The following is a 22,583-nucleotide window of genomic DNA, read 5'->3' as shown; positions in this document are numbered from 1 at the left end:
TCTGATCTTTTCACCACCACATGATCCCGACAGGGTCAAAGGTCACACACACCAGGTGAATCGGCCCTCCACCTGTGCACACGCACCAATCAGCAGCTCGTTACCCGCTCAGCCTCAGCAGCAGCCGTCGCTCAGGAGGATGGAGGCGCCGGGCCGAGAGCGGGCCACATCGTCATGGTAACGGGTCACACACAACAGATTTCACAACAATCACAACAGTTTCTGGTGGCGAAGCTCGAGCAACCGTCAGAGCAAATACAACCCTAAAAGTCCTTCCGTAAAAGATTTATATCATAAACGTTAGATCATAATTTAGGTTAAAATCCAGAAAACGGAGCAAAGGGTTAAAGCAAGCGAAGGAAAACCAGCAATTCTGACTTTTGAGCTCAGAATTAAACTCAGGATTTAAAAAAACTGTAAAAATTCTGTTAAAAAAAAAAAACAGAATTCTGAGAAAAAAATTATTCTAAGAAAGAAACATATCAGAAGTTTGATAAAAACAACAGAATTTGGTGAAAAAAAGTCAAAACTAAAAAATCCAGAATTCTGAAAAAAAGGCAAAATTCTGACAGAAAAAAACAATTCAGAGAAAAAAAAATGGAATTCTAAGATTAAAATCAATTATTTTGGTCCTTTACGGGCGTTAATCATCTTGGGTACAAAAATCATTTTCCTCTCATTAAAATCTAAATTTTCAAATCAGAATTTCATTCAATGGATCCATGAAGCCCCGCCCCGTTTAAGCCCCTCCCCCAGTCCATTCAGACCCAGTCAGGGTCCAGGAGGGCGGAGCCCGTACCAGCTCTGGCTCCTCCCCCTCTGCGCCCCCTCTTCGACGGCGTCTTGTTCTCCTCGGACGGAACCAGCTTCCTCTTGCCGGACGGGCCGGGGGACCGGGCGCCGCCGGAGGAGCTGCGGCGCGGCGTGTTGGCGCCCCCTGGGGTTCCTCTGCGCCGCCTCTTCCCCTCCACCAGGTTATCTGAGGAACACAAAGGACCTAACTGTAACCACAGAAAGTTAGTGTGGACGCACTGAAGAGCGCGTCCACACTCTTCAGTGCGGAGGCCGTTACTGACTCAAACCTCCTTCACATGGAGACATTTTACTTTTATGCATTTGGGCCTTTCAGCCACATGGAAACTCACTTTAATATCGCTGATATTTTTAAGAAATCAAAAAATCTCAGGTTTTCTAGGAAGAAAAACAGAAATACAGACATTTCTAAGTTAGAAAAATTTCTAAAATGTTCAACTTTTCAAACATTGAAATTTTGAGGTTTTTTTCTTTAACATTTCTTAGATCAATCTGAACATTTCTGACTTTTCTTTAGAAAATGTTCTCCTTTTCAAACTCAGAAATGCAAATCTTTCCTCCAAAAAACATGCAAGTTTTAAAAGCTGGACAATTTCAACTTCTGAAATTCAACTTTTGCAACTGAAATTTCACATTATTCTCCTTAAATATTTGAAATTGATCTAATTTCCAGCAAATTTAAAATTTTTCAAATTGAAATTTCCATCATTTGTCTAGAAAACTTCTGAGATTAATCTCAAAGTTGTTGACTTCTTTCTAGAAAAAAACTAGACTTTTCAAATATAGAAATTTTCCTCTTTTATGACAAATCTCTGAGATTTTTGGGGTGAATAAATTCTTCTTTCTATCCACAACGCTCATACAGTCAACTTGTGTTTTAGTAACTTTTGATGCCAATACATTGTTTTTAAGTATTTGTATGTAAACCAGTCCACACAAACTAACCTTCTGGCCCCAAACAGGAAGTCATGGTTGTGTGGAAGTTATCTGATTGGCTGACACAGGTTTCAGCTTAGCGCTACACCGCCCCCTGTGGGTGTGGCATGTTTAAAGCTACACTGTGTGGCGTATTGGTGAAGGTTCTCAGGGTTTCGTACCCAGGCTGATGTCGGAGGCTTTGGTCAGCGGGGTGGTGGGCTCGTAGGGCCCCAGGCTGTGCTGCTCCCTCAGCTTGTTGCCCTGATCCAGGGACAGGATGACCGCCGTCCGGTTGTACCACTGCCTCTGGCCGTCCTTCTCCACGCTGTAGAAAAGATCTTGGCCTTCTGTTTTGTGGCCCTTGACGACCCCTACAGAGGACAGGAGGACCATCACAAGAACACGTAAGACATTCTCACAGATCAATGAACTTTAAATTCTAGTGAATATTTAAGACTCGGAACTGAAAGGCATTTTAAATATCCAAAATTATTTCCTCTGATTGATTAACTGCAAGGCTTCCTCCTCGTCTTCCTCACCGATGCTGAAGTACTCGTCCTCCAGCAGCGCCGTGACCTCCGTCTCCAGCGGGATGGGGTCGCACAGCAGGATGTCCTTCCCCGCCACCTCGCACTCGTAGCCGTCGTCGAAGCGGAGCCGGAAGCGGCTGTCGCCGGCGTCCTTCACGATCCGGCCAGAGTAGAAGTAGCCGTTGGACGTCCACTTGGCGACGACGCGCAGACCGACGAAGCTGCTGCCGGCCGACAGCGGCGCCTCCGGCGACGAGCGCAGGGAGTCGGAGCGGCCGGGCGCGTAGGCGTCCGACGGGCTGGCGGGGAGCCGCGGCGGCAGCATGCAGGCGAACGGCTCGTCCTCAGAGGAGAAGTGAGTCTGGGCGAGAGCGCCGAGCCTCTGCAGAGGGCCGGCGCCGCCGCCCCTTTAAGAGACACACAGAAACATAGTCAAACCTCCGTGGTCACGCTGTCGGCCCATCTTTGACTCCCTCTAAACCAGGCATGTCAAACTCCAGGCCTTGAGGGCCGCTGTCCTGCAGTTTTTAGATGTGCCACAGGAACAAAACACAGGAATGAAATGGCTTAATTACCTCCTCCTTGTGACCTAATTATTGTATTCAGGTGGTGCAGCAGAGGCTCATCTAAAGGTTGCAGGACTCCGGCCCTCCAGGACTGGATGTTGACACGCCTGCTCTAAACCTTCGTTGTGTAGCTTTTATAGGAAATGTGGTTTTACATATTTGTTCAAACTAGTCAAGTTTAACATGAGAAACAATTTACTGTTGCATAAAAACCATTTATCTGACATGATCACTAACTAGCCTAGCATTAGCTGCAGCGCAACAGAGAACAAAGGGCAGAGATGATTGACAGCACTAAGACCCGCCTTCTGGCTGTGATTGGTTGTTCTAGTTAGTACTAGTAGTTATTTTGGTGTAAATTGCTCATAAAGAGCTCTGCAGTCAAATTTAAATATTACCATTAACAAGCATAAAAAGTAAAACATCTGAATTAATCAAAGATCTGCTGTCTGAGCGAGACGTTCATCAGACTCTTAATTGAGTTTTACTGATTGTTTTTAATTTTTGCCAATGTCTGTTTTAAGGGCTGCACACAATTATTTGAGCTCATTTAGTTATTCTGCTGATTAATCAGGTTCACAAAAATTGGTACAATTTGGTGATTTCTCATTTAAGCCTTAGTATACAATATTAGATAAACCTTAAAAGGTGCAAATAAAGAAATAATTCATTTTTTTAAATAAGAAATTAAACATGTTATTGCCTAAAATGTAACAGTTCTGTCAAGACTCGTTATTTGTAATCAAGTTAAAATTATTAGACATAATTTTCTTCCAATGGAAAATACAACATGCCACATAAAGTACAGAGATTTTATAAGTAGAGCAATATTTATCCAGAGACTTTTACTGAAATGTTAACTTTGTTAAAGCAGCTTTTAATTTAAAAACTGGCTAAATATAGCAAACATTATGAAATAAAGTGATTTAAATCTGTTTTAACAGATTAAATCTTTTCAATGTGGCCTAAAATATGAGAAAACAAAATGCCTTTTTATTAACTTGGACAACATGCAAACGTCCAATTACATCTCTTTCCTAAAATCTGAATAAAAGTTTGCTTTATTTGTTTAATTTTAGATTTGAACCACTAGTTTCGTCCCTGAGATACAGTTTTATTTTTCTAATAAAACAAATCAGACATAGTTTGGTGATTCTCTGTTTGAAGCGTGTTAATTCCAGTGTTAGTGAAGAACAGAAGGAAGCGAAGGGTTAACTGAGGAGTGGCGGTGCAGCCTGCTGTGGGCGGAGCCTCAGGCCAGACTCACCTGGATGGGGAGGAGCGGGACGGGGGCCGGCCCCTTCGGGCCCTTCCTCTGGGGGTCAGCGGAACGTAGCTGCCGCCGCCTCTGCCCACAGTGACCACCGACCCTGCCCTTTGACCCCTGTGACCCCTCTGTGGATGCCCACCTCCCCTCCTGGGGCTGCAGACACACAGAGGGGACGAACGGAGTCGGACTGGCTGCACAGGCATTGACCCGAGCGGACGTCTTAAAGGGGCAGTATCATGTTAAAGAAGCTTTTTTACATGCTCTGCCACTCAGCTCCTCCCCCACTCAGCAAACCCCCACCCACCTCCTCTCCCACCCAGCTCCTCCCCCGCCCAGCTCCTCCCCACTCAGCTCCTCCCCCGCCCTGCTCCTCCCCACTCAGCAAACCCCCACCCTGCTCCTCCCCCACCCACCTCCTCCCCCGCCCACCTCCTCCCCCGCCCAGCTCCTCCCCCACTCAGCTCCTCCCCCAACATTAACAACGTTTAGCAATGTTGTTAATGTTGCTAAAGGTTAATAGAGGAGCCATGTTGTGATGGCTTCATCAAGGTGGAGCTTCAGAAAGAGCAGGAGCCTCTTAAAGAGACAAAAGCCCAATTTCAAGGTGTAACACCAGGAGGTGAAATTTCTTTTCAGTCATATCTGACACATGTAGCATTTTTATATTCATGTTTAATGTTACTGTTTTCATCCAGAAAATGAACAGGGATGGAGGAAGGAAGGGCAAGAAGACGTTCCTCTGCGGCGGCGGCGCCACCGTAAAACGATTCTGTTCCAATGAAATCTGGAGTCGAAGGTATTATTAATTCAGCGCAGTGAGGCACAGCAACGGGAGATTTAAGGCAGAAAAACAATCTTTCTTTCTTTTTCTCATTCTGTGTCTGCTGCGCTACACGCAGACGCGTTGCCATAGCAACTGACTGACAACAACTCCGCTTATGTTTCATCAACGTAACGTATTCAACACCAAGAAACACTCAAATATTTCCCCCACAGAAAACAGAACATTCAGTCGGTTCCAGCAGTTCATTGTTAGTCTTGATGTTTTGCAATATCCAATATGTGATCGCTGTGTTGGATTAGCCTCCGCTGCTATTAGCTAATTAACACAGTACTGGTTGACTAGCTGGTTTAAACTCCTGCTTTACTGATGTTCTGTGAGAGTTGATGTTTAGGTCGGCTGTTTTTCACAGAGTTCCACGTCACATCCACAAGTTAAGATAATCAAAGTCAAGCTAGCATAACTGACCTACTTTCTTCTCCCTCGCTATTTAAAAAAAAAATCTTATCTAGTTGCTGTAGTGTTGACAATTCGTAGTTTTAACTGAAAGTAACACAGTAAGTGAATTGTGCTATAAAAATCCTGGAAGACCCGATACTGCCCCTTTAAACGGACCCAGACTGGCGCCTGTGGCAACCTGCACCAGGCGGAGGTCAATGAACCACTGAGAAATCAGGTTAGAAAGTCAGAAGAAGTGAAGAAGCGGCGGCTCTGCATGCAGGAAGAGGACAGGAAAAAGGAGGAGAACCGGGTCAGGTTGGTACCTGACGGATCGGAACCCTCTGCTGGGCGGCATGATGAAGTCGGGTCTGCTGGGGCCGGTGCTGCCACTCGTCCCTCCGGAGCTGTGATGCAGGCTGGATGCCTTGGAGGACAGGGAGCTGATGTCGCCAAGGTCACCGGAGGTCACAGAGCTGCTGCCGGTGCGGCACGGAGAAATGTCGCTGTCCAGAACCTGGCAGTCCACCACAGGCTCCTCGTTCTCCTGACAACAAACAGGACGGTCCAATACAGTGGGATTCTGATGGATTTTTTTCCTTCCACTCAACTTTCTATGAATATGCTGAAATACACTCAAGCTTCTTCAGCAGAGACCTTTTCTGGACATCAGACAGTTTAATCCCAATTCAGCCGTTAAATGACATTTAATCAATTAAAATTCTTATTTCATGTAATATTCACATTTTCTTTTAATTCTAGTTTTTTATAAAAGGTAAGAAATATTTATAAAAATTACACAATCCAAACACCAAATGGAAACCAGGAAGGAGCTGTCCTACCATAACAAATGTAAACAGGAGGGAGGGAGGAAGCAAGGAAAGAAGGGTTTCTGGCGTCACGACCTCTGAACTCTTCCAATAAATTTGCCAGCCCCCAGTGATCTTTGACCCCTGGTACCTCTGTGACCCGGCGGTCCACCTCCCTGCCGTCTTCGTAGTAAACGTCTGTGATGATCCGCGTCACGGTGGTCCGGACCTCCTGGATGGTGCGGACGTGCCGACGGTGGGCCGGCGCCGTGGTTCTCCTGAACGACGGCGTCTCCGGCTCGCCCTTCAGAGACAAACGCAGAGAGTCAGCAGAGAGAGCGACGCACTTCCTGTCAACCACGACGGCAACGGCGAAGCCGCACCCGGCCGCCAGGAGAGCGAGGGCCCGACCCGTCCACACCGGTCTGCTGGGAGGCGATCCGCTGCCGGGCCTGAAAGAACCAGAGGTTCTGATGAGTCCGATTCCGATAGACTGAATCTCCAGCACACAACAGATCCCACAAAAACAATCAGCTCAATGATGAGGCTAACTCTGTTGCTGCCGCACTTTTTCCTTCCACTCAACTTTCTACTTTCTATGAATATGCAGCACTGCAGCTTCTTAGCAAAGCCCTTCTTCTGGACTGTGAGGAATGGAGGGATGTATGGAAAGATCTCCTTCCTGAGAAAGATGTCAGGAAGGAACAAAGGAAGAAAGTCCTAAAAATGACAAAAGGAGAAGAAATATGAAAATGGACAGAAGGAAGGAAGAAAAAGCAGACAAAAAGGAAGGAAAGTAGGAAGTCACATGATGTTTACATCTATTTATTATAAATGTTGCTCCCCACTGTTTTTTTCTTTACGCAAAATAAAATAAAATGTTTGACTGAACCAGTAAAATTAACTTTCCAAAGAACAGATATTGAAAAAAGTTCACATGAGATTATCATATATGCTACATGTGTCAAACTGAAGGCCCGAGGGCCAAACCTGGCCCGCCTCAGCTTTTTATGTGACCCTCTGGACTCCAAATTATAGCAACAGGCCCGTCCAGCTTTTCACAAATAACTGCAAAATTCACACAAAAATTAAACAGATCCCCACATTTTTTCTGATTTTATCAACTTTTTTTTTTCAAAATTACCCAAAAACATTTGGATTCAGTTGACTGCTGTAACTTGATGGTAAGTTATATTCCACGACTGACAGAGCAATTAATACAACATTAACATCATATTAGCGCAAATATTGTAAAAATTCCTTCCAAATATTTCTAAATTAACACACAAAATCTGTTATGTTGATTACAGAAAAGCACAAAAACAATCCTGGATGGACTGATTAGTGTGAAGATGTTCAATATTATATTTTAAGTAACAGTTAGTGATGCTGAAACACCAATTTATTGATATTTTAACCATTTAATAGTTTTTATCCAGATGTTCCGGCCCAACAGGCCCTTTAAGAACGTTCCGGTTTTTGATCTGGACCCAAATGGAAATGAGTTTCATGTCCTGATATTCGGGATAAAACAAGAGAATCCTGTTTTGAATGTAAACAAGAATGAAGATATTTGGAGGTGGAATGATGTCACAGCACCAGCAAAGATGTGATGTCACTGGCGATGCAGTCTGTGATGTCATCAACTGCAGAATCGTATGGAACACAATTCTGCATATTTGTCATTGCTTGCAATACCCCTGACCAGTTCAGACGCCCGCAAAGCACTTTCCAATCGACCGTTCACTTGTTTTCGAAATCGACAACTTTAGTGATTTTACTGGAATAAAAATGTCTCAAAATACAGAAAGACACCAGAACCGCAGACTGGCCCACCTGGAGGAGGAGCTGGAAGAAACCAAATTCCAGCTGCAGAAACAAACGGAGCTCAAAGTGGGATTTTTCAACAAGGCCCACAGAGCAACTGAGGAGCTGAAGAGACTCCAGAGATATACTGACACCGAAACACTGAAAGTTGTTGCTATTGCTTGTCAGGCTCACTTCAGTGTGGAAGACCTGGATAAAGAGGAGCTGCAACAAAAATACGAAGATTTAAAGGTGTCTCAGTTCCACATCCAGGACGCACTGCTGGCAGAAATGCATGATGAGAAGCAGCGAAATAAAGTCCTGGAAGACAAGCTGGATGACCTGAAGGCTTCGTATGAGGAGCTGCGCCGTAAATACGAAGCAGACGTTGGTGATGAGGCAAAGCTACATGAGGAACAAGCCTGGAGAAGCTCAGAGTGGAGAAAGACAACATCATACATGACATGGCCCAAAAGATCGACCTCCTGCAAGAAAATGAAAAACGTTTACAAGACGAACTTGAGGAGAGCAAACGTGGAACAAACGAACAATCAAAATTAATAAACGAGTTAAAGCAGCAGGCGGAGATTTACCAAGACAAAATAAAGAAAGCGGAAGCTGCACTTTACAAAGAAAGAAAAGAAAATGTCATCCTTGGATTAAACTACACTGTATTGATTGAACAATTTGAAAAGCTGGAGACACAGAAAGAAACTCTGATGGAGAAATCAGAGGAGGACACGGCGCTGGTGGAGAAAATAAGAAAGGAGTACGCCATCCTCCAACGCAAAGCAAACCAGGACGCCAAATTCCTGAAGAAAAACGCAAAGATTTTAAAGAAAGAATTGGATGAGAGCAAAACATTTTATAACAAGCTCAAACTTAAATTTAACATGGATATTACTGGATTAAAGGAGGAGATGGAAAGATGTAAACAGAAAGTACAACAAGAGAAAGACGCCTCATTGCAATCAGCGACTGAGAAGCAGCAGCTCATCGACAGCCTGCGACAGGAAAACGCCGTCCTGGAGGAAAACACACGGCGAGAAATCCAGGTCCTCCAGGACAAGGACAGAAATGCACAGGATGAACTGGAGACGCTCAGAGTTTTGTTCAAGGAGCTGCAGTGTTCTTACATTCATGATGTTAATATGTTGAAGACACAGGCAGAGCAGTTCCAGGAAGAAATAAGCAGAATGAAGCAAGAATGGAGACAACCAGAGATAAACTGCAGCCAGACACTGAGGAAGATCAGCATGAAGATCAGGAAACTACAGTTTCACAACAAGAGGAGGAAAACCGGGTCGACCCGGTTATGGATTCTAGTCATCATATTTCCTCGGAGGAGGATTTAGCAAGAGAACCAATACCAGGATGTTCAAATGAACTGGAATCCATACAAGACGACATCGATGAGGAAACCATCCAGCAGGATTTAGAGACTCCAGATATGAACAGCAAACAAGAAGGAAAGAAGAAAAACCAAAGACTCCAATTTGGAAAAAAATTCGAAACATCTTTAGATTGAAGAAGACAAAAAAAACAACACAGGAGTGAATTCAATAAAAAACGAGGCCTGTGGCGATTCGGCCTGTTGATAACAGATTTTACTGAGCGATTTAATCGTCTCAAAAAAATTATCGCGATAAACTATAATATTGTTTGAAGATCTTTTCACACTGATTTAATGGATATTACGTAATAATACATGCGACTTCCTGCCACAGATAGATACACTTTACTTTCAAAACAACACAGAGAGGAATCCTGAACAGCTGACACGGTGCAACCCGAAGTCCAGCAGACATCGGAGATGATATGTGGAAACATGAATGTTTAACCAACATTTCATGCAAAGAAAATATAAATAACTCGGGGAGGAGTTGGAGCGAAATTTCTACCAGAAAACCTGGTAACTTTTCAGCTGTTCTTCGTTAAGGTGACATAAAATGGTTATAATGATTTTCATTCAGTCAGACTGACACTCGCTACATGCATTGCTGGTAGATTGTAGTAAGGAATTGATTAAGGTTTCAATATTAGTGAACTGGATTTATTATTTTGTGTCCATTGTTGGACACAACACGGTTCGATCGAACCGTTATAGCCAGGATTTCTGTCGGCTGATGTGTCTCTCAGGTTTTGATAATGGCCGACAATCGGCGACATCAGATGGTGCAGCGCGCGCTGGGCGTTACGCTAAGGAAGTAAGGAAGGGAGGGTCAGTGGAGAGCAGCGGAGTTTCATTCAGTGTCATCAACAGTAAGAGAAAAAGGCAGGAAGAAACGTCTTTGCACCACATTGTTCTCATTTTCTCATGTTAAAAACAACATTCTTCTTCTCTCATTTCCTCCCTTTCTTACATAATTTATATGTTACTTAATATTCATACAGTTTCACACATACATGCACATTTCACGTCCCCTCCATGGCTGCCACCTTATCATGGTGGGGGGTTTGAGTGTCCCAGTGATCCTAGGAGTTCTGCTGTCGGGGCTTCATGCCTCTGGTTGGGCCACCCGATGCAGACGGGTCCAAGGAGAGGAACCAGACCAAGTGCAGCCCAAAGATCCTTATGATGAATACGACCTTTGGAAACAGGGGTCGTATTCGCCCCGAACATGGGGTCCCACTCTGGAGAGGCCTGAGGGCCCATGGAGCCCAACCGGGTTTTAACCCATGGAGCCCAACCGGGTTTTAACCCATGGAGCCCAACCGGGTTTTAACCCATGGATCCCAACTGGGTTTTAACCCAGGGATCCAGGCCGGGTCGGGTTTTAACCCATAGAGCCCAACCGGGCCTTAACCCATGGAGCCCAACCGGGCCTTAACCCATGGAGCCCAACCGGGTTTTAACCCATGGATCCAGGTCGGGTCGGGTTTTAACCCATGGATCCAGGTCGGGTTTTAACCCATGGATCCAGGTCGGGTCGGGTTTTAACCCATAGAGCCCAACCGGGTCGGGTTTTAACCCAGGGATCCAGGCCGGGTCGGGTTTTAACCCATAGAGCCCAACCGGGCCTTAACCCATGGAGCCCAACCGGGCCTTAACCCATGGAGCCCAACCGGGTTTTAACCCATGGATCCAGGTCGGGTCGGGTTTTAACCCATGGATCCAGGCCGGGTCGGGTTTAACCCATGGATCCAGGTCGGGTCGGGTTTTAACCCATGGATCCAGGTCGGGTCGGGTTTTAACCCATGGATCCAGGTCGGGCTCAGCCCAATGAGAGTCAATCTGTTCACCACCTGTGGGGTGAGATTGAGAGGTTCCGGCTAGAAATAGTCAGACTGACTTCAGTGGACGGTTCTGGTTCTGGAGCCAGTCTCCTTGAAAGGGGTTGGATGTTCTCCACTCTGGGGTTGCCCCCTGTGAGAGGCGCTGGGCAGGAGGGGGCATATTTGTTGCCTCCCATCTTGTTCACTCCAACGCACCAAGAGGATAGCCTCTCCCTCTACATATGGGTTTGGGTCGGTTCTGGCTACTCGTTCAGATTAGCCACTGTCCTTGGAGGGCGTACTGGAGAATAAATATTTTACTTTCACAGTAAAATAATCTTATTTTACTGCAAAATAAAGTGAAATAAGATTTTTGTGTGTGTGTGACCACAGACTCCTCTGAACATGATCCTCTCTGTTCTCCATCCGGTCCGACTCACCTTGCTGTTCGGAGTCGCAGAATCCTTCTGCCCCACCTCCACGCTGGTCGGAGGACGGAGATCCGGAGCTTCCGACGGCTCTCGTCTCTTTCTGGCCGGCTCCGCGGGAACGCCGGCATCTTTAAGGCTGTTCTGCGGCGCCGACGATGCGTCTGGCTGCGACGGCTCCGATTGGCTGTTCGGGAGGCTGTTGCATCCTGGCAGGGAAACCTTGGAGCTCCTCTGTGGCGAGGCGAACAGTTTCCCCCTGAAACAGACAAACCAAGCTTCACGACTGAACCGCGCAGATCAGAGGCGTTCCTCAGGGATGTATGCTCTGTTCTTTACTCTGTTGACTCATGACGTTTCAGCCTAATTTATCCAAAAAAAGTTCTTGCCTGACGCCGGCGTTGTTTCCGGGTTGAGCGTCCTCCTCCGCCCCCTGCTGTCGGTGAGCCTGCCGAACCCGAGTGAACACCGACGGGCTGCAAATAAACACAGCAAACCCAAATCAGTTCTGCTGGGGATCAAACCAGCAGCTAAACATGGTTTCCTCAGTTTTTTTGTCCTTCTCTTGATCTAAAACACTCAAGAGTTTCTGCAGAAACTCTGATATTAGTTCTCTGCCTCAGAACCCGGCTCGGCTCTGTGTGCCGCTGGCGTTGAGATCTTTCAGGGTTTCACTTCAGAGACGTCAGGGTCAGAGGGCACCGTTACCTGGTTACAGTCGTGGAAACCGTCGTAACAGTGGCGACCGACTCTTCCTCCTCCTCCGACAGCGCCGGCTCTGAACAGAAGAGTCACGCGAGTCAGAAGGCGACAGGAAGCCTGGCGGCGTGCGGCCGGAGAGGCGGGCTCTTACTCTGCAGGCTGAAGCGTTCGGAGCCGCCCTCCTCCACCGGCGTCACCAGCTTCATCCTCAGGCTCAGCTTCCCGTCTTCCCCGTCAGCCGCCGCGTCGTCGCCCGCACTGCACGGCTTCTCCGAAAAGGGAGCGATCTCTGCGCAAAAAGTGAAATTACATCGTTTCAAAAACGTAGAAACAAACCTTCCAGATCCTGTCTGACTGCGGCCGGCGTCTTCTTCCCGGTTTCCAAAACCCACCGATGGGCGTGCTGTGTCTGAGCGTCTGCTTCAGCTGGCTGACCAGCGGCGGCGTCGACCCCACGGCCGGACCAATCAGCTCGCCCTCTTTAGGAAGAGTGAAGTGGAAAGAAATGTCTGCCATAGAAAGGAAAAGGAAGAGAGGAGATTGAACATAAGGAAAATGGAGCTGGTAGTGATTTGCAAAGGTTTTCACGCAACTTTTTCAATATCTCTCGATATTGAGATTTTTGCTTATGTTTTTAATAAATAAAAATCATCTATAATATTCATTCTCCTCATTTTTAGACAGAGGACAAACCAGAGCTAAAATGTTCAAGTCAAAGTTCATATTTAGTCCTGTGATATGTGGCCTAAGTTTGTTCAAAAAAAGAATTTGAAATTAGAAATAAAAAAAGTTTACATGGCTGAAAAACGTATCACTGTTTTTCATTTCACATCCTTCAATATCAGTAATTACTGATCAGTTCTCTGGGTTTAAATGTCTGACATATTGCCGTACCAGTAGCACGACGCTTCCTGTTTTATCCAGTTTCGATATTTTTCACTTTTGGCAGTTATGAGACAAAATGGGGAGACTTGAAACTGCTGCTGCGCCAGTTCATCAGCAGGTTGTTGCTAGGTAACCAAGGAGTGAGAGAGCATGCTGGGAGAATCTGAGCACCTGACGTCTTTCCTCTGCTTACATCTCCCAGAATGCTGTGCAGTTCTGGATCAGAGTTCAGTGAATATCTAAAATATTGAATATTGTATCAGATGTGTTATTTATTTATATTGATCTCGTGATATATATTGTAATATATTTATTACAATAATTATTGACAGCAACTAAAATGAAACCTCTATTATTTGTCAGCCATATCATCCAGACCTAAAAAACATTTTTCACCTCCAGAGCTGTCGCTCAGCTCTTTGACGGCCTCCATTTCTCGCCTGCCCAGGTCGTCCTGCGCTCTCTCTTCCTGGTTCTGCTGCTGGTGGCCGTTAGCCGTGACGACCCGTTTGGCTCCGTCGCCCTCAGAAACGCCGGACTCCGGCTGCGAGGCGCCGCCCTGGAGCTCCTCCTCCTCCATTGGCTCCGGAGACATCACCTGACTCTCAGAGAGGACCAGCGCCATCGCCGAGGCGCCACCGGCGTTCTCCTCCTTCATGCCCTCCTCCTCTTCCTCACAGTCGTCCGTCTCGTTTTTGTCCGTCGAATGGTTCTGTTCTGCTGTTCCTCCTGACCCGGAGGCGTGTGACGCCGCCGTGGTGCTGCACGGCGTCTCCTGCACGCAGCTGTTCGCCGCCGCCTCAGAGTGGTTAGTGTTGCTGCTTTTGTTCACATTTGTCTCTGCTTCTTGTTGCTGCTGGTCGGACTCATGCGGTGGGTCCGGGTCAGTCCGGCCGGGTTGGTGCGACTCCTCCAGAGCCGCGACGTCGCTGGTGTCGACGCCCGGCGGCTCTTCCAACTCCTCTATCTGTGTGTCCTGACTGTCCTCCTCCACCAGAACCGGGTCGCCGCTGTCAGCATTCACAGAAAGCTGCAGCGCAGCGGAAAACGGCGCCGACTCCCGGAGCGAAGACTGGGTCTCAGAAGGCAACGGAGGAGACTTCCTGCTAGCTTCTTGGCTCTGTGTTGGAACAAAAACATCCTGAAACAAAGAGAAAGGTTTGGATGAAACCAAGTCATTAATATGAGTTAATAAAGTGAAGTAGGTGTTGCTGATTTCTTTCCTTTTTAATCGCACAATCAAGTAACTTCAGTTGTTAAAAACGCTGCATATATCAAATATGACTTGGATTAAATTTGACTTCCTAATTCAACTCCTAGAAATTGGGCCTCTGTCTCTTTAATGAACTCCTGCTCCGCCTTCAGAGGTCATCACAACATGGCTCCTCTATTAACCCTTTAACAACGTTTTTACCAATGACTAGCAGCTCTGATAATGAGCTCAGCGTTTCCATCTGCTGTTTGCTAACCGCTAACCCGTCTGTGTCTGGGGATTTTTTGGTTTAAACATGTTTAATCTTCATTCTGTCGGCAGAAAGTCCAGAAAATTTACTCAAGTAGAAAGTAAAGTGCAGTAAAAACACCTTCAAAAGGACATTTTTTTTAAAAAGGTTTCTCAAATAAATAACTAATTACTACCCAACTCTGGAAATACGTACATGTGAGAACTCTGGCTGTGACGGCACCGGGAGCGCTCGCTCCGAGCCAGAGGCATTCTGGGAGACCGGGGCAGAGGTAGGTGAGTGTGGCCTCGAGGCGGCGTCCGTTTCCATCGGCTCGTCCTTCGCCGCCGCCGCTCGCTCCTCCGGCGGGAGCGAGGTGTCCATGGGTTCCTCTGCGAATATTCAGGTCATTAGAGCCGGTTTTGATTCGTTCACCAGCTGATTTAAACCCACTCACTCACCGTCGCGTTCGTTTTCCATTTCGGTTGGCGAGCTTGGAATGATTAAAGGAGTGCGGGGGAAGTTGTCCGGCGTTGGGGCGACGTAATCAACAGAGCTTCTGGGCAACAGAACCAAACAACAATCAATCACTTCAGGTCTAATAGAAACATAAAGACCCAAACTTTCTCTTTCGATCATTTCTTTCCATAAACCGGTTAGTAATTGGAACATTAGGAGATTTTACAGAATTAAAACCAGGTGAACTAAAACTGCCACCTGAGGAGTTCAACACATTCACAAAATGTTTTTTTCTATTTTAAAATTTTACTGCATTAAATTTTTGTTTTTTTTTTGTAAAGTTTGGCTTCATTACTGCTCTGGGCCTTTTTAGAGTCTGTATGCTTTGGATAAAAATTAATTGATTACCAAAACTGTTGATTATTTTAATGATCAATTAATTGCAATGAATTGAATTTAATCCGATTGATTCAATTAATCCCAATTTATTGGACTAATCCCAATTAATTTGATTAATTAATATTGTTTAGATAAATCATGATTGTTTCAATTAATTGTGATTGTTTTAAAAAATTGCAACTATTTCAATTAATCACGATTAATTCGATTAATTATTTCAGCCCTAATCTAGTTACTTTTTCAGGATTTGTAATCCCTTGCTTTACTCTTTTCTTGAAAAAAGTAATCAGATTACTGCTGGTGACTTACTGGGACTGGCTCTCCTGGACCAGCGTTCCCTGTCCAGACAGATGCAGCAGCTGCAGGCTGTGGGCCGGCGTGGAGGTGGGCCGAGCCGGCTGCTCCGGTTCCGACACCGTGCTGTCCACAGCGGCGCCTGAGAGGTTTCAGCATGACGCAGTTATTCACCCGTTCTGCACGCTCGCTGCAGAAACGCCAAACAAACGTACCCGACTTGTCGCCGTCGAACAGATCTTCCTGTGAGGACAGGACGTCGCAGTCCTCGGACTCCTGCAGGTTCTGGGAGTGCAGCAGAACCTGGACGGTCAGCTGGCGACCCGACTGGCAAACAGACTCGGAGGAGCTGCTGGAGCTGACCTCTGACCTGCAGGAGAGCGATGTTCATCACACAGCTAAAATCTTATTATCTCAAAGTTCAGCAGCTTTTAATCTGGTTAATTTAAGTTTATTTTTAATCGTGGTGATTAAAAATTATTTACCTCACTGCTTTGTTATCTTGATGCGCCAAAGTTTTGGGGGCAACACACTGCTGCTCTGAAATAAAAAAGGAACAAAAACACACAGATGTTGGCCTGATGGGTGTCAACACTGTTAGCATGTAAGAAAACATTTTCATTAAAATGTTTTAGCAACAGAAACAGGAAACGCATTTAAATGAGTCGATTTCCTGCTTTAAAATAAGAATTTTTTTGTTTTTACTTTCATGGCTGAGGTCTCCGCCAGCTTCAAGGTCCTGACTCTGCGAGAGCTCCAGAAACCCAAACTGACACGACCCACCTGGAAACACACAGAATGAGCTTATAATGCAGAAAAACAGAAAATATTAGGTCTAAACTTCAGTGCAGGAGGAACACCGACCGTCAGACTGAACACAGTTAGTCGTAGAATCGGCTCCAGGATCCATTTCAGAATCCTCAGGTACAAACCTGGAGAGTTCAATGGGAAAAACGTTATTTCACTGGATGGATGGATAGAAAGAAGGGATGAAAGAGAGGGAAAAAAACAAGAAAAAAAGGAAAGAGGGAAGAAAGAAAAGAAGCAAAGTGTTAAAGAATTAAACATTTTAATGAAATTAAAAACTGTACATATTTCCTTCATTTTCTTTATTTCCTCCATGAAGTTGAATTGTTTCTTCACTCCAGAGAAACTGCGTGAATTATTGATAAATAAAATCTGTTGTCCTTTTCCTACTCAAGTGAATAAACTCTGCTGTCACCAGCAGGTGGCGCCACTACAGAGGAAAAAGTTAAATCTTACAGAAAAGAAAAACTAACAAAAAAACAAACCCATTATAAGGTCTAAACTGGTTTATTATGTAACTAGAAACCAGCAGCACCAGTTCATAAACATCCAGTACTTTCCTCCCCCCTCATTTATTTTACTTCCCATGTAAGATTCCCACTGAATGTGGACCAGAACCAGGACAGGAAGCAGGGAGTACTTACTTTTTCTTGTTGGGATGCGGACAGACGTTGATAACTTGACTCTCCTCCTGCAGCGGCGAGCTGGGGTCAGCTGCAGCTACGACCTCTGAACCAAACAAAACTAAATATTTTTAAAACATTGCAGGTGAGATTAAAATGCAAATGTAGTAAAACATGAATAATTTTACTGACCTGGTTCGGCCTGGTTGTTACTGTCTGATTGGCTGTCGGTTTGGGAGCATCTACTTCCTGGTGGTGATGATATCAGTTCCTGGAAAAAGGAAATTTATAATATAATTTAATTATAAAATATTTCTACTCTTACTTGAGTAAATTTTCTGGATTTTCTGTCCCCTGAATGAAAAACAAACATGTTATTACCAAAACACACAGCTGCAGTTTTTGTTAAAGTTTCATAAGTTCTTTTTATGAATAGAAACTGATTTAGAACATTTTCCTTTTCCTGATTTTATTTATTTGAATTATTGTAATTTTGATCCTTTTCCAATTAACTTTATATTTTGGTCTATTAGATGATATAATTGTTAAATATGAAGTGATTGATAATTTGATCAGTCAGAACTTGAGTATACTTTTCACCAAATATCTTTTTGAGTCATTTCTTGTCTAACTTTTACTTGAGTAGAAATATTTGGAGGTAGTTTTACTGCAGTAAAATTTGGGGGTTTTCTGCCTCTGATTATGATGAATATGGAGGAAATGCATGTAGCTGTTGGGATACTAACTGGTAAAGGAGAATTTGTAAATAAAGTCATTATTATTAAAACGTTGTGGAAAAATAGCTAAACATGTTATATCTCGACATATGGCGATGCTGCTTCTCTTTAAACGGTGTTATAATGTTATTTTTACCGTAGTGTGTTTATTGTTCAGTGTGACTGGATAAAGACCGCCTCACCAGGACCGGGCTGCGGGCGGCCGGCTGCAGGCTGGCCAGGCGGCGGGCCAGCAGCGCGCGGTAGCTGCTCTCCGGGTCGTCCTCCAGACCGACGCTGTCCGGCTGAGAATCCTCCACTATCAGGCACGGGTTCTCCGGCTGAGGCAGGCTGGAGTCCAGTTCGCTTCCACCGGGATCCATGAGGTCAGGCCGAGGGCAGGAGACGCCGACTGTTGTGAGCTAGCCAAGCCAGAGGAGAGACAACAAAGCGGGCGGCATGTGAGACCCGAGCCGGCTACTGCTACCTGAGCTCACCGGTGTTAGCATGTTAGCCTCGGCTGCAAGCTAATGGCTAACGCTCCGCCCATCAACATTTCAGGGTTTGTCTGGTTGCAAACACGGTGAAAGTAACATTAACAGGGAAGAGAAATCATTACAAACTGTACCAACGTTATATTTACCTAAAGAACTCAAAAGTATTAAATTGTTGATTCATATATTCCTTTAAGAAATCATTATGGATCTTCTTCAGCTCGCTTCGTCGCGGTAAAAATTTAACAAAAGCGATTTGATTGGTTTAACGGCACTGACGTCACAAAACGTCAATTAGTTTTATGGTTGCCAGGCCGTGTTCAGATTTAAACACGTTGTTGAGGCGACAGTCTGAGAAAGTATGGGAATTATTACATTTTACCGTTTTTCTCATTCGCATTTTACTTTATGACTTTAATTTGTCCCCTGGACCTTTTATCACACTTAACAGATGAGTCGGTCAGCAGCAGCTCTGACCCACATCCCCCCTGACCCCTGACCTGCCCTCTCCTAAGGGAAATTAAAGCTGCAGAATGTAACTTTTGTAGAATGTAATTATATATATATATTTCATATATTTGTTAAGACTGTCATTATGTTGTGACAGTATGGTATGAGAGATAATCTGTGAAAAATCTATTTCCTTTGCTTTCTCAAAGTGCTAGAAACAACTAGTCAGTGAGAGGAGAGTTTCAGTGCTGTCAATCACAATCTCATGTGTCTGCTCATCCCTATGGTGCAGCTAGCATATCCTGTTGTAAATGCTTAGTCTAGCTACAATGACTACCAATGACGGCAGATAAACATTTTCTGTAACAATAAGTTGTTTCTCCACCATTAGCACATTTAGCAGTGAGTGGATGAAATGATTGACAGCACCAAGACCCTCCTCCTGGTTCTGATTGGTTGTTTTGGCCGTAATGTTGCATTACTTTAGCTAGCAATAGTAATTCAGGGAAGAGGTGGAGGAGAATGATTGATTGTTTTCACAGATTATCTGTCTCATACAAACTGTAGCAACACGGTGACAGCTTTAATAAATATAGAAAAAAACATATTTTTTATTAAAGTTATATGCTGCAGCTTGAATAAAATGCAACCGAATGGCATTTCTTGAAAAGTCCAGATTGTTTCATGTATATTTTGCATGTTGCTTTTGACTGCTGCTCTTGGGGAGAGACATTTTAATTATGTAAAACTAGTAGTGATTTATGTAGACATTTTGGCCTATTTCCTCAGGCATGTGAATTTGTATACACAATTTTCTTGAAAATTAAAGATTCAAGATTTTTTTCTGTTTTTATGCAATTATTTCCAGACAAATTGTATTTTTTTCACATTTTATTAACATTATCAACACTAAAAAGCAATTACAATGTAGAAAAATAGCATTGATGCCCCAGAAAAAACCTTAAAGCATCATCTGTAAAGGGATTTGTTTGTAGTTTTTAATGCTTTACTTCTTTCTCTTTCCTCCATTTTTCTGGTTTCAGTCATTTTAATAAAGGTTTTTAACTAATACTTAAATTTTAATTTAGCACACAGGCAAAGAAAAGTCATAAAATACATCAGAAAGTCTAACAAAACAGTGATTTGGATGAAGAAAAGCATAAAGAATAACTTGGAGGCTCAGAAGTGTTTTTGAATGAGAGGGCATTTCAAGGTTTTACATGTTTTACTGCAGAGTTCTGCACCTGCTGAGATAAATCATGTAAAGAAAAATAGAAATCTGGGGCGTTCGCTGCACAGCGGGATCTCTGAGACCTCCATCAGATCCCTGTGGGCTTTGGAAGGACTCATTTAAAATAAGATATAGGTTAACTTCCTCCCTGACATCACCCTCAGCATGGAGCTGCAGAGTTTTTTTTTATTCCTGTTCTCATTATACCCAGCTGTTATTGCCTCCAATCCTCCCCCCTTATCACCATCAGAGTCATAAATCTTAATGGCGGATTTGTAGAAATGTTTCTTTTCTCCTCATCAAACAAGCTAAACGCTAAAACAGCACGTTCATGTCTGAGTCTCAGCAGATCCAATCATTGTCTTATGCTGATTTCGATCTTAGATTGAAATCTAGTAATTTGCAGGTTTGTCATCATCATCATCATCATCATTTTTTTCCAGCCTCTGTTTCCATGGAGACCAAATATCCCAGCAGCACAGCAGCCGAAGCTCATGCAGATCACAGAGGTTTCTGGTGGCGAGACAATAAAAAGGTCTGACTGACTGAGGCTGCTGGGAAGGCGTGGTACTCAGATCTGAATGGACCCAACGACGCCATGACGATGCTCAGGATCATTTACAGACTCAGACATTAAAGTTCATTTATTAATAACCTGCTTTCATAGAGACCAGTAAGGTTTTCAGAAAAACATGGAAGCAATGCACATGACAGAACGTCGTCAAACTTCCTGAGAAGGTCGGGTCAAGTCTTTTCCTCTGGGTTTAAAGAAAGAATTTATGACACTGCAAAAACACAAAATCTTACCAAATATTTTTGGTCCTTTGTCCAGTTCTTACTGCAAATATTTCAGCACACTTCAAATAAAACAAAACTGACTTGCATGCATGCAACTTTTCAGCAACAGATAGGAACTTTTCTTTGCTCAATAATTTCTTTATAATGATGAAAAGGTTCCAGTTGCACTTTCAGATTGTTAAGACGTTTTCCCCATGTTATGAGTGAAATCATCTTACAGTGGAATTAGTAATTTTTCATCCATTTTAAGGAAATATTGACCAAAAACAAGCTCCTATATTTGGCTGAAAAGTTACTTGTAAGTTTACCTTGTTTATTTCAAGTGTACTTGAAATATAAGGACTGAAAACTGGACTAAACATACTCAATATTTTAAACTTTTGCAGAGTGGAAACTGCCTGTGGGTTACTGTCAGACTCTTGTTCCAAATCAAGTTATGTCCAAATCAAACCCATTATTTTATTTATTTATTTAGTACTCTGTGTGGTTCTGCACTTTATGAATGTGGAACCTGTAATAAAGTCAGTTTTTAAGTATTTTTGAAAATATTTGATTTTGTTGGAGTGAATAGCTTGCAGGTCTGGTCACTGGTTCAAATCCTGTCTGAAGTTTTCGTGCATAAAAACATTGATAGTGAATAAAAATTCACATCCTTAGTCACTCTATGGCATGCAGATTCATGTTAATCTAGAAAAAACTATTCAAATGATTACTTTGCTATGCTAATTGTAGCTAACTTTATTCTGAGTGACCAAACTAAATATTAGCAAATGAGAAAAAAACTACAGGAGAAAGTACAACTTTCTGAGCAGCTTCTCATCAAAATGAACTTTGAATACTCTTATTTTTATGAGCAAAATTATTAAGTAATAACAAAATAAACAGTATATGTGATGAATTTGCTGTGTATTTTTGGCAGTTTAACCAAATTAGTTAAATAAATGTAAAACTTTTTGATTAAATTTCAGCTTACTTAGATTTGTAGGTATCATCTAAATTCTTTCTTTCCTACTTTTATTTTGTGAATCCCACCAGAAGCCCATTGTAGTAATCCAATGAACGCCCCTGCTGCACGCATCAACTTCATTCTGTAATCATTTAACCTGATGTGATGAGGCTGCAGGTGTGAATCCTTTTTAGTTGTCAGTGCTTCTTGTGAGACAAAAGGCTTCAACTCCAGGAAACAGCAGCAGCAGCAGGGATGCTGACCGGCATTTCATCAACTGAGACATCCTGGGAGGCAACAATGCGCCCGCGAATGCCACGTTCAGCCAAACGGCTGGGTCAACACATCCCAGGTGTTTTCGCTTTAAAATGAGAATCAGAAGTGATGCAGCCTTTAGTTTCAGAATGAAGTGACGCGGCTCTCAATGCGCCTCCCGCTGCCGCGAACAGCAGCTGCGAACGACAACTTCAGCATTACGTCGTTCGTTTCTGCAGACATTAAACAAATGCGCACAAAATGTCTAATCACCTCCGGCTGTGCGGGAGCCGGGCGGAAACGCACACGGATCCGTATCCGCACCCGTTCTGCGCTGCACAATAGTTCCCGATTTAGCGCAAGAAAAGAGACAGAAAAGATCGTTACCTTCGGAATCAATATGTCCGCTCCTGGGCTTTCCAATTTGTTTCAGGGTCCCGCTGGTTGTAGTAGGAGCGCGTCAAACATCGCTCAGCCCTGCCTTGCCTCTGTTTTGCTGAGAGTCAG

The 22,583-nt window shown here is 44.0% G+C and overlaps 1 protein-coding gene across 4 annotated transcripts in view; it reads right to left on the bottom strand.

Annotated features, from left to right (window-relative positions):
- Positions 1–22,583, bottom strand: part of tp53bp1 (tumor protein p53 binding protein, 1) — a 25,167-nt gene extending 2,584 nt beyond the window's left edge. The window contains exons 1-24 of one of the 4 annotated variants that reach the window (XM_055023535.1): positions 22,464–22,583; positions 18,106–18,324; positions 17,379–17,457; positions 17,208–17,292; positions 16,621–16,688; positions 16,462–16,539; positions 16,242–16,296; positions 15,972–16,126; positions 15,772–15,898; positions 15,066–15,163; positions 14,821–14,996; positions 13,559–14,303; positions 12,670–12,786; positions 12,429–12,566; positions 12,284–12,353; positions 11,965–12,051; positions 11,588–11,834; positions 6,509–6,577; positions 6,277–6,429; positions 5,643–5,863; positions 4,095–4,250; positions 2,271–2,668; positions 1,911–2,102; positions 800–979 (exon numbers count right to left, since the gene is read on the bottom strand). In XM_055023535.1, the coding sequence (XP_054879510.1) occupies positions 800–979; positions 1,911–2,102; positions 2,271–2,668; positions 4,095–4,250; positions 5,643–5,863; positions 6,277–6,429; positions 6,509–6,577; positions 11,588–11,834; positions 11,965–12,051; positions 12,284–12,353; positions 12,429–12,566; positions 12,670–12,786; positions 13,559–14,303; positions 14,821–14,996; positions 15,066–15,163; positions 15,772–15,898; positions 15,972–16,126; positions 16,242–16,296; positions 16,462–16,539; positions 16,621–16,688; positions 17,208–17,292; positions 17,379–17,457; positions 18,106–18,285 (3,874 nt within the window). In that variant the 5' untranslated portion in view covers positions 18,286–18,324; positions 22,464–22,583. Of the gene's footprint in view, positions 1–799; positions 980–1,910; positions 2,103–2,270; positions 2,669–4,094; positions 4,251–5,642; positions 5,864–6,276; positions 6,430–6,508; positions 6,578–11,587; positions 11,835–11,964; positions 12,052–12,283; positions 12,354–12,428; positions 12,567–12,669; positions 12,787–13,558; positions 14,304–14,820; positions 14,997–15,065; positions 15,164–15,771; positions 15,899–15,971; positions 16,127–16,241; positions 16,297–16,461; positions 16,540–16,620; positions 16,689–17,207; positions 17,293–17,378; positions 17,458–18,105; positions 18,325–18,545; positions 18,636–22,463 lie in introns of those variants that run through there. The other 3 variants (XM_055023536.1, XM_055023538.1, XM_055023537.1) reach the window with 3 other exon arrangements.

This window comes from Poeciliopsis prolifica, unplaced genomic scaffold (assembly GCF_027474105.1).
Source record: "Poeciliopsis prolifica strain line A6 unplaced genomic scaffold, Auburn_PproV2 SCAFFOLD103, whole genome shotgun sequence".
NCBI classification, from domain to species: domain Eukaryota; kingdom Metazoa; phylum Chordata; class Actinopteri; order Cyprinodontiformes; family Poeciliidae; genus Poeciliopsis; species Poeciliopsis prolifica.
The sequence above is the reverse complement of the archived record's forward strand: the minus strand, read 5'-3'. Positions and strand labels throughout refer to the sequence as shown.